Below are 11,272 nucleotides of genomic sequence, written 5' to 3'. Positions count from 1 at the left end.
AGGGTGGACCCTGCCTTCACCCAGAGTCAGCTGGGATAGGCTTCAGCCCCCAATGACCCTGTTCAGGATAAAGCGGGTGTAGATAATGGATGGATAGTTTAGTTTGTTAGTTTATGGTACTAGTGATTGGTGATGTGTGCGTTAATCTGGACTGATCAGACACTAATGCAGACAGACTGGCTCTCAACTAATTCCCTTATAAACCCCTGTTTATGTCCAAATGTATGTACACATGTATTCATGCACAACATTTTCCATGTGACTTGTGTCTGTTAACATGTCCCATTTGTTTTTGCAATAATGGCCTTAACCCAATTAATGCAAAGAGCTTAAAAGTGCTCAGTGTCACTCAGAGTTTGGCTTTATATTCAAGAAGCTATATTCAGTCATGGAGTATGGAAGAAGCTGCCTGAGGTGCATTTATTAAGTATGACTCCACTGCACACATCCAAATATAACAGTAAGAAGTAAAAGAGCACCCTCTATGTATCACTATGTGTGATGACAGGGTGCCTGGCCTAATTTTAAACATGTATCCCCTGATAAGCATGAGGAAACTGATAAAGATAACTGAAAACAAAGAATAGCTTTGTTTGAGAAACATTTGTTCACGTTGTCCCTTTTGTCTCCAGCAGCTGCTTATTCAGGCTGTTTAATCAGAATCAGCTTTATTGGCCAGGTACGTTGACACACACAAGACATTTGACATTTGTAACTTGAGCTCTCAGTGTGCAAAAAAACAAAAACAGTCCGACATAAATAGACATATAAACATAAATAGACATATATACAGCTAAGAAAGAAAGAAACAAATATATACATATATACACCTAAAACAATGGTGCAGATGGGTGGAGTGCAAAAAGTCCAGTTATCCATCCGTCCATTATCTATACCCGCTTTGTCCTGAACAGGGTCACGGGGGGCTGGAGCCTATCGCAGCTCACTTTGGGCGAAGGCAGGGTTCACCCTGGACAGGTCGCCAGTCCATCACAGGGCCAAATCCAGTTCAGTTATATTGAACATATTAAGTGTTGAGCAGAGTGACGGCCTGCGGGTAGAAACTGGTCTTGTTTCTGGTTGTTTTGGCACACAGTGCTCTGTAGCGCCTCCCAGAGGGGAGGAGCTGAAACAGGGTGTCCGTGCAATCATCTCCACAGTCTTGATCGGGTTCAGCTCCAGGTTGTTCTGACTGCACCAGAGAACCAGCTGTTCAACCTCCCGTCTGTATGCAGACTCATCACCGTCCCTGAGGAGGCTGATGACCGTTGTGTCGTCTGCAAATTTCAGGAGTTTGACAGATGAGTCTCCTGCGGTGCAGTCATTGGTGGAGACTGCAGAGGGAGAAGAGCAGTGGGGAGAGCACACACCCCTAGGGGGCGCTATTGCTGATTGTCCGGGTGCTGGATGTGATGTTTCCCAGCCTCACCTGCTGCGTCCTGTCAGTCAGGAAGTTTGTAATCCACTGCCACAAAAGTAGGTGAGGGGTGTGAAAGTGTCTTATCCTACAGTAAAACAGGTTTAGGTCGTCAGCCAGTCGGGGATTTTCTACAGTGTGGGGAGATGGGGTCTTGTAGTTCGTCAGGTTTTTCAGGGTTTTCCACACTGACGCTGGGTCATTGACTGAAAAGCTGTTTTCAAGCCTTTCAGCGTAGCTTTTCTTTTCTGCCTTGATCTCTTTTGTCAGTGTGTTCCTGGACTTGTTGGACAAGACTCTGTCCCCACTCCTATAGGTCTCCTCCTTGGCCTGGCGGTGCTGCCTGAGTGTTACTGTAAACCAGTGTTTGTTGTTGTTGTTGTTGTTGTATGTGCAGAATGTTTTGGTCGGCACACACATATCCTCACAAAAACTGATGTAAGATGTCACAGTGTCGGTGACTTGGCTGATCCTTTGAGCTCTTCAGAGCAAAATACCTGTATGTATGTTCAGAGAGATATAATGTGTATTTGGGCTTCGGTTTTATAGATATGCTGTTTTTGTTTGAATGAAAAGAAAAACACCCCAGAGACCATATCACGAGTTAAATGCAAAACCAATACAGTTATACACTTCATCATCACGTTTTCTTCCTCATAAACTTAAACCTCTTTTAAAAAAATACACTCAGAAAATAAGAAGGAGATGCTATTTTTTGTCTAAGGCAGACTACTTCAGTCGATGCAATATTATTGTGTGTATTGACACTCCACAGCTGATGACTTATATAGTATGTATCTGTGTGTCCACATTTGCCTTCAATATCATTAACTATTTGTCTTCCAGTCAGCAGCAGGTGATTTTCAAATGAAAAACCTACAAATTAGATGATCTTGTCCAAACCCTGAAAGAATATTTCATTTTCATAGATTTCTTACAACAATGAAAGAAAAGTATTGATACATTACAGATCTTATTAAGCCAACTATTCACCGATCTGAAAATACATAATCACTCATCTTTTCTTTTTTTTTTTTTTTTCAAGAAAAAAATGGGTAAATAAAACCCAGTATACCTTCCCTTGGATGGGATTCAGTTACAGTTCTCAGTTAATCTCATTAAATCATCTTAAATCGTCTCAGTAGGATCAGCTGTATCTGTATACATGTGGTTTCAGTTCTGTACTGTCTATAGATTATGGGTGAGCAGAAACTGAATAAATTAGATCACATTCACATCTTCAGGCTTCAGCTATAGTCTGGTTTTGCTGAAAACTTTACATGATGAAAGAAATGTTAAACGCCTGTAAAAAACTGAATTTTTCCCTTCTCGGCTAACTGCTTGATGATGTCGTACTCATGGTGTCCTGAATGTACTCCAGTTTTCAACATTTTGTCTTTGAGTTTTTCCCAGTAGTGGCTCCAGTTTCCATCGGTGTCTGCTCCATAACCGAACACATTGACCTATAGGAAGAGAAAAATGATGTAATAGGTTAGATATATAGTTACCCTGTTGAAAAGTAATATAACCATTTTAACTATTTCATTAAAGTAATGGAACTTATTACATTTTATAACATTTTGATTTTATTTTCTAACAAATGTTTTAAACTGGGCAATATCCTGAGAAGTCCTAAAAATTGAATGGAAACTAGTCATGTAAACTGATCAACTGAACATTTGGAAAGTGCTCAAATCAGCATGACATCACACCCTGCTCATCACCAGAAATATCACTCTGACTCCTCAATGGGAATATATGATTGGAATTGAATTTCATACAATATGCAATATAATGTTGTTTTTATTTGTTATAGGTCTAATTAAATGTGACCTATTTGGTGAAATTGGGTCTCTTTTGGTCCTTATTTGTCGCTGAGCACCGTTACCATAACACCACAGACAGTCACGCACTTAAAATCTTGGCAGCGGCTGGCTTGACCGGTTATGTTTTAACACGACACGGTGCTAAAATCTTAAAAATACATGAGTACATCGATTTATTATTTCAGCAGATGTCTATATTACAACAAGATTGAGCGAGCTAAGCAGTTTAGTGTTTCTATGTGCTGTAGTTATTCATAAACGATCTCTATAAAGTAATAAAACAGACTACACCTCGTCTCTGTTGCTACATTGTTGCTAAGTCGGTTCAAGTCGGACTACTTCCTGGAGTAGCATGTATGTATTCATAGCTCCACAAAACCTCTTATGGAGGAGGTTAGGGTTGATCTTTGCATTTTTCCGTTGTAGAAGGACTGATTATTTTGTCCTCTTTCTTTCAGTGTGGTCGCATTAAGAAGGGGTTGTTTCATGGCCAGTATGTGCAGGAGGAATAATTGCAACTCTTATAATAGAAAATGGTGTGTGAATAAAACTAGACTTGAAATTATCCAATATAATGTAATCTTACAAAGGTGATAGTTCAAAGAGATACTTTTGGTCATACTTGTTATGGAAGGCAACAAATAAAAACAGGACAGATTTATATTTGTTTAAACAAAAAGAAAAATCTGAGTACCGTAGATCATTTTGGAGGTCTATCACAAACATTTTGCTTTTTACTTTGGAGCAAACTTTAAATAGAAACTCACCTTTAAAAATGAACTTACCTCATCACAAATGTGCAGTGCGAGAACAAATGTCATGAAGCCAGTGGATGGATACTTTCCCTTATTGTCCAGCCACTGGTCATGAACATACTTCATGAAAGCTGGATTCACCACCATCACCTGTTAGTAATCAGAATTAGCCTTTAACCTTATTTTTATGAAGTTTGTCGCTGAATACATTTAAAAAATAATGCTTACCAAATACTTGTTAGCTTTTATCTTTGTTTTTACCGGCATGTATGATCTGTTGGAAACGGCATGAAATGACAAATCCAAAATCAAATGAATTACTTGAAAATATGACGTTGTTTTAGTTTTCTCTCAGAATGCCAACTAAAATGGTATTATTTCACATAGTCTATGCTAGACTGTGTAGCACAGACATATCAGAGGACACTGTGTCTGTGTCACGTTTTGTCCTGTTTAGTCGTAAAAGTACATGTATGTCTGAGTAGGGTCGAAGAGGAAGGTCACGTGACGAAGTATAACCCTGTTTCTAATTAAGTTGGGATGCTGTCTAACATGTTAATAAAACATAACGCAATGATTTGCGAATCATTTAGGACCATATTTAATTCAAAGTGGAACAAAGACAACATATGTTAATAATGAGAAATGTTATTGTTTTATTGAAAAATATATGCTCATTTTGAATTTGATGGCAGCAACATATTTCAAAAAAGGTGGGACAGGGCCAACAAAAGACTGGTAAAGTTGTGTAAAGGAAAAAATGTCAAATTAAAAACACCCAGTGGAACATCTCACAACAAATTATTTTAATTGGCAAAAGATCAGTAACATGATTGGGTATCAAAAAAGCTGAATTATAGGATGACATTTCACTTTCAAAACTCCAGCAACTGGTCTTACAGTGTTGTTAAAAGAAGAGTTGATTCAAAACAGTGGTAAACATGCCCCCGTCCCAACTTTTTTGAGGCATGTTGCTGGCATCAAATTCAAAATGAGCATCTATTTTTCAAAAAACAATGACATTTCTTTATTTCAACATTTAACATGTTGTCTTTGTTCTATTTTCAATTAATTAAGCGTGTAAATGATTTGTAATTCACCACAATCTGTTTTGATTTACATTTTACACAGTGTCCCAACCTTTTTGGGCATCGTCCAAAGAGTGATACAGTTGAGGCAGTGGGGCTGGTTAGGGGTGGTGGAAGCATCAAACCAAGGACTTATATCCAGTGGAGCATGGTTCAAGTCCGTGAGAAGATAAAGTAAGTTTCTTTAAAGTATCATAAGTCATTTCTATAACGTAACATATTGCGTGATATACGTAAAGTAAAGTAAAATTACTTAATTTAATCCAAACCATGATCTCTTTCTAAACCTCGCCAAGTCGTTTTTTTTCCTACTCCTTTCTTTCCAAGTTTAGGTGAGGCAAAACAACCCTGACACGCTATCCTTTAGTGGACTGAAAAGTGCATTATAAGCTTTGGTGTGATACAGTCGGACAAGTGTATTGTCAACATTTAATGTAGGGAATGACGCTTCAGTTGATTCATGATTGAGCCACCTCCTCCTCTGCTTATCCTAACCTCTGCTACTCCCGATGGACTTAAATCAGCAGGGAATCCTGTCTCCATCAGACTGTAGATCTACTGTACATGTCTTGAAAAGGAGGGAAAAGTCATGAAGTCCAGTCCCTGGCATGGCAGTCAGTCATTACTTTTTACTTTGCTCACATTTAAGGGCTCGCTGCTTCATGCACTGGGGAGTAAATGTATATTAGCAACGGATACCTTGAAACTATTTTAGGAAGCCTACAGCAATGAAGCAATGAGCGGGCGATGTGTTTTGAGTGACTTTCGTGTTTCCGAGGGGCAGAACTGTCCAAAAAACATGGTTTTCATCCAGGGTTAGACTCTTAATGCTAAGCTCTACTGTGATTTTCTAAAGTGTCTGAAGGGAAACATTCAGTGCAAAGGACCTGAACTGTGCTGGAGTGGCACTTCTCTACATGACAGTGCACCCGCTCACAGCGCCATGAAAATGAACAAGTTGCTTGCCCACCCGACCTCGATTTGCTGGTGTTGATTTTGATCAACCCCTGAAACTTGGAGTACTTACACACAAAGGTTATAGCGTCTCTGTGCATGTCACAATGCTGTGCACTATTCACGTGTGACAGGAGCAGTCTTGGAATTATTGATCCACCCTCGTAAGCCTACAGAACCTTTCAAAGTGGGTAGTCTGTTGAAGTGGGATTGAAGTTTCACATCATAACTCTATGACCACAGGCTTCCCCCGACACCTCGGGTCACACTGAAAAGAAGTCATTTTAATTGCTGCAGTTGATTCATAGGTCATATCTATTTTAGAGATTGAAAAAAGTATTCATTTGAGTATTTGTGTAATGACATCCTCTTCATTACACTACATTGAACACATATGCACACAAATGTAAAATTGTACTCACTTTCCTGTAAAGCCTGTTGTGAAGGCCCCAGTGAGCCACTCGATGTCCAGTATCTTGAATGGAAACAGCACCAGATGACTGGTGTCGTCTAAGTCTATGGCACTCTCTGGATACATGACACGATGAGTCGTTTTGGTCCCGACGTCTTTTTCGAAGCCTTCGACACGACCACCGTTCATTCTTAAAAGCACATATGAATATATTTCTTATGACACTGTTTGGTTTTGGTTTTAGAGAGGTGACCTTTATTAAAGTACACTTCCTTTAGCTGACAATGTACCTTATGACGACATCATGGGTATCTATCAGATGCCCATAGTGTGATCTCCTGAGATTACCAGAGTTCCCCACTACAGCACAGCTCCTGCAGAGCTCAGGGCTCTGTTCTATGAGATCCGGACTGGGTGGGAACATCTGAAACATCCTGGCCACTGCTGTTTTATAGGTGTTGAAATTGCGAACTTCCGCCTGTAAGCGCTGGCAAACATATCAAAAAGTTAAACCATCTCCCAGGTGTGTTTTAAATGTTACACAAGACAATTTGCATGGACAAAGTTCCTGGTCCGCATCTGTAGGAGGGACTCTTTTCTTTCTGCCTGGTGACAACTTACCTTCCACCAGTTGAAAACATCTTCGGGGAGATTGTATTGCATGGACAAAAATGGCTGTACAGATGTATTTCCATGATGCAGTAGTAGGTTATCCTCTGTTAAACATTTCTCACAAGCACACACATCCTGAAGCTGGAACCCGTCAGATAAACGGGGATATGTTCTTATGAACACAGCGATGCCAGTGACAAACAGCAAGAAAAGGAACATCTTCCATTTTGACATCATCTTGGATTGATGACACTTGTGAATGGGAAACATTTTCCTATCTGTGGACAAAGAGTGTGGTGAAATACACAAGGGAGTTTATAAATGAGGAAAGAACTGTAATAGAAATAATTCACAAAATGCATTTTAATCATGTGTTAATGATGTAATATAAACATGGCATACATTTAACCAACTTTAACATAATATTTCTATTTAGCAAGTCAAACTTGTACATTTAGATTTTACTTTTTTTTTTGAGATTATATTATTTATTTACATCTTTAATCAACTAAAGAAAATAGTGTCTGTCCCAGCAAGGGAAAACCTGTAATACTTGATGCTTGATTGGATATCGTGGTTCTTAGTCCATATAGTGTTGGTCTCCAGCAGCTTCTCAATATTATGTTCGATGTTTATTATGGAACATGATATCAAATACAATGACAGTAAGAGTGTTGTCATGATGTGTTGTCTTCAAATTGTGTAATTATATCTTAGTGTTTATAATAAGGTAAAATATCTTGGTCAAGAACAACCGAATCATGATGATGATATTAAAGAAAATGGAAGCAAACATTCTTTCATGCAAATTCTGTATGTGCACTGAGGTTCTTTGTTTAGAGCATGTATGTCAAGCTCAAGGCCCGCGGGCCAGATCCGGCCCAGCGTGCAATTATATCAGGGCCGCCAGATAATTTTATATAGATCTATTATTATGGCCCGGCGATATGAAGCGCTGATAATACACAAACTACAGATCCCATAATGCAGTGCTTCAGTTGCCTTTACGGACGCTCGGATACCCGGGAACTTTCCCACGTCAATCAAGTCAGCTTCTGTTGCGCTACAACTGGCTACAACCCTGTTGAAAAGTTATTGCGATGCCCCTCACAATGGAGAAGAGAAAAGTTGATTCTGAAAACAGAGCTTTTCAAAACCGATGGGAGGCTGAATACATGTTTACTGACATTGCCGGTAAACCTGTGTGTCTCATTTGTGGAGCTAATGTGGCTGTAATTAAGGAATTTAATCTACGACGGCACTACGAGACAAAACATCAGGAGCTGCAAAACCTGAATGCAGAGGAGAAGATACAGAGAGTAGAAGAGCTAAAGAAGACTCTGAGATTTCAGCAGACGTTTTTCACCACAGCAAAATCCCAAAGTGAAGCTGCTGTGAAAGCAAGTTTTATTGTGGCAGAGGAGATCTGCCAAATCAGCCCGTCCATTGACCGAGGGAGAGTTTCTGAAGGGATGCATGATGAAGGTGTGCGATGTCTTGTGTCCAGAAAAAAAAAAGCAGATGTTTGCAAATGTAAGCCTGAGTAGAAATACGGTTGCTGATCGGATTTGTGAGATGGCCACTGATTTAAAAACACAGTTGAGTGAGAGAAGCAAAGACTTTACTGCATTTTCTCTTGCTGTTGATGAAAGTACCGAAAGGGACGAGACCGCATAATCACTGACATGTACGATGCAGTGAAGGCATTTAAAGTGAAGCTGCTCTTATGGGAGACACAAATGCACCAGTCCAACTTGCCTCACTTCCCCTGTTGCCAAGTAATGTTGAACCAAGTCGGTGCAACAGTGTTCCCAAATACGCACTTTGCTGACAAACTGAGCGCACTATGCACTGAATTCGCACGGCGCAACGGTGACTTTGAAGCACGAAAAAAGAAGTTCGAGCTGCTTCACAACCCGTTTGCCGTCGACGTGGAAACTGCTCCTGTACAGATTCAGATGGAGCTGATTGAGCTGCAGTGTAATGAGACACCAAAACAAAGTACGACACCGCAGGGCCCGCACAGTATATTCGCTCCATTCCTGAAACAATGCCCCAGCTCCGTCTGCATGCTGCTCAAACCTTGTGCATGTTTGGTAGCACATATCTGTGTGAGAAGCTGTTCTCAGTGATGAAGATGAACAAAACAGCACACAGGAGTCGTCTCACCGACGAACACCTGCAGTCCATCCTGAGGATCTCCACAACACAGGAACTCACACCAAACCTAAACGATCCTATTGCCAAAAAAAAGATGCCAAACATCCTGCTCTGACAAAATGGCATAACAGCAAAGAAAAATGTTTTGATTTGTTTTACTTAAAAGCACTATTTTTATTTATTTTTTTTCAGGTTTTTTGCAGCATGTTCATATTTCTAACTTGTATAATTTTGACAGGATATATTTTTATGGAGAGCAAAATACTTTATTTTATTTAAAGTTTAAGTTGATTTATTCTGAAATAATATTCCTGTCTGTTTTATTCATATTTATGTTCAAACATGTAGTTTCAGTGTGTTCAATAAATGTTTATCCTGTTCGGCCCGCGACCTGAAGTTTGCTTTGAGTTTTGGCCCCCTGTGCAATTGAGTTTGACACCCCTGGTTTAGAGCATACTGTTCACCCTTTTATACTGCGCAAACTAATAAAAGCAAGCTTAAACAGACACTTCACCTGTCCTATAATAATACATAATAACGACAATAAAATGAATAATACAACTTTATTAGTTGTAGTTTTCATATAAACCAAATAAATACAAAAATGTATGTTACTATAATAAAACGAAATAAAGAAATTCCCTTAATTAAAATATATAAATGTTAATTAAATGTATTTCTTACCTGATCCAAGTGTAAGTCCGCTTCTGCCAAATGATTTAATAAACATGCACGAGTGGTGAAAAGGCAGGACGTAATTGTGACCGTCTCCCGATGAACAGGCTTGTAGAACAGGTCGGAGGAGGTTTTCAGGAGTGGATGATTACCTATGTGTTGAGGGTGTGGTCTGATCTGGTCAAAAAGAGCTTTTTATTTACTGCACCAATGTTTGAGTTTCTTAACCTTTTGTATCATTATATAATGTTAAAAGCTGTGAAGTAAATAGGTAGGTAGGTAGGTAGGTATTTACTTTATTAATCCCCGAGGGGAAATTTTTTAAATAATTCAATACACAAACAAAGCATGCAAAGTGCTTGCGGAGTCTTCCGCTCCTCCAAAACAATTCAAAATCAATCATTGCAGAGGCTGTTAATAACTCCAGCAGGTGTACACCATAAATGCAGTGAGATGTTTAATACGTATCCACAAGTTTATAACACTCATTCTCTCCGTTGGTTCAAGTTGCTGGCTTCACTGCCAGCTTTTAAACTTTACGAAATAATGCTTGTAATCAACAAACTTGATGGAAAAGATGTGGTCAGTCCTTGTCACGAATACCATCAAACAGATGATGCAGCCAATCACACAAAGACGTAGCGGGCGTGCAGCTCCAAAGAGTCGCGGGTGAGTGGACGTAGCAGATAGTATGGACCGACAACCCAGGACAGCAGGACCAGGGTTGATATACTGGCAGGTGGCAATCAGCTGCATTGTCGCAGCTGTGCAGGCTGATCAGGACCGCAGCCAGAGGACACAGACTGTAGCAGGTCTGCGCTACCGTGGGGGTTCCTCGGAGATGTAAACGACCCGCCTGTGTGATGTCACGAAGGAGTGGTTCATTTAGCCTTATATACCATTTCAGCCCTCATGAACTCAAACACTACAGGTGTGCGTCAGTTAGGTCGGGAGGGTTTAGGCTTTACGGTCAACATTGGGATTTGGCCTGAGTTGTTTTTTTTCTCCACTCCTCAGCTATTCACTGAATTAATGGCTCCACCAGAGACTTAGGGAATCTTTAATTCCACCTTTTCTGTTCCTGTGTATCATTTAAACTACCTTTTAATCCTCTTTATCTGAGTTTCAACTTGACAGTTTGTGTTATGTGAAATTACAGTTCATTAAAATGTAATCTATTTTACAGAAAATTCACATTCTAACTCTAAAATGAAATTTCACAATAATTAAAGCATGACTCTTTAATCTGCATAATAATCATTTAATTATTATAATTATATAAATTTCAGCTCTCATGGGATTGGGACAAAGAGATTTATTGCATTTAAAAACTCCCAAATATCTCTTAATCACAGTCGTGGAGCTGTTTACGA

The 11,272-nt window shown here is 39.5% G+C and overlaps 1 protein-coding gene across 1 annotated transcript; it reads right to left on the bottom strand.

Annotated features, from left to right (window-relative positions):
• Window positions 1–443: 443 nt before the first annotated feature.
• LOC138214984 (CMP-N-acetylneuraminate-beta-galactosamide-alpha-2,3-sialyltransferase 1-like) lies at window positions 444–9,983 on the bottom strand. The gene is made up of 7 exons (XM_069176854.1): window positions 9,909–9,983; window positions 7,074–7,342; window positions 6,743–6,939; window positions 6,463–6,642; window positions 4,227–4,272; window positions 4,029–4,148; window positions 444–2,880 (listed from the first exon to the last, which is right to left on the bottom strand). The coding sequence occupies exons 1-7, from the start codon at window positions 9,952–9,954 to the stop codon at window positions 2,713–2,715; spliced, it is 1,026 nt and encodes a 341-aa protein (XP_069032955.1). The 5' UTR covers window positions 9,955–9,983; the 3' UTR covers window positions 444–2,712.
• Window positions 9,984–11,272: the final 1,289 nt, after the last annotated feature.

This window comes from Embiotoca jacksoni, unplaced genomic scaffold (genome assembly GCF_022577435.1).
Source record: "Embiotoca jacksoni isolate LCO1_2020_lvr unplaced genomic scaffold, fEmbJac1.0.p SCAF_7, whole genome shotgun sequence".
Taxonomy (NCBI): Eukaryota; Metazoa; Chordata; class Actinopteri; family Embiotocidae; genus Embiotoca; species Embiotoca jacksoni.
The sequence above is the reverse complement of the archived record's forward strand: the minus strand, read 5'-3'. Positions and strand labels throughout refer to the sequence as shown.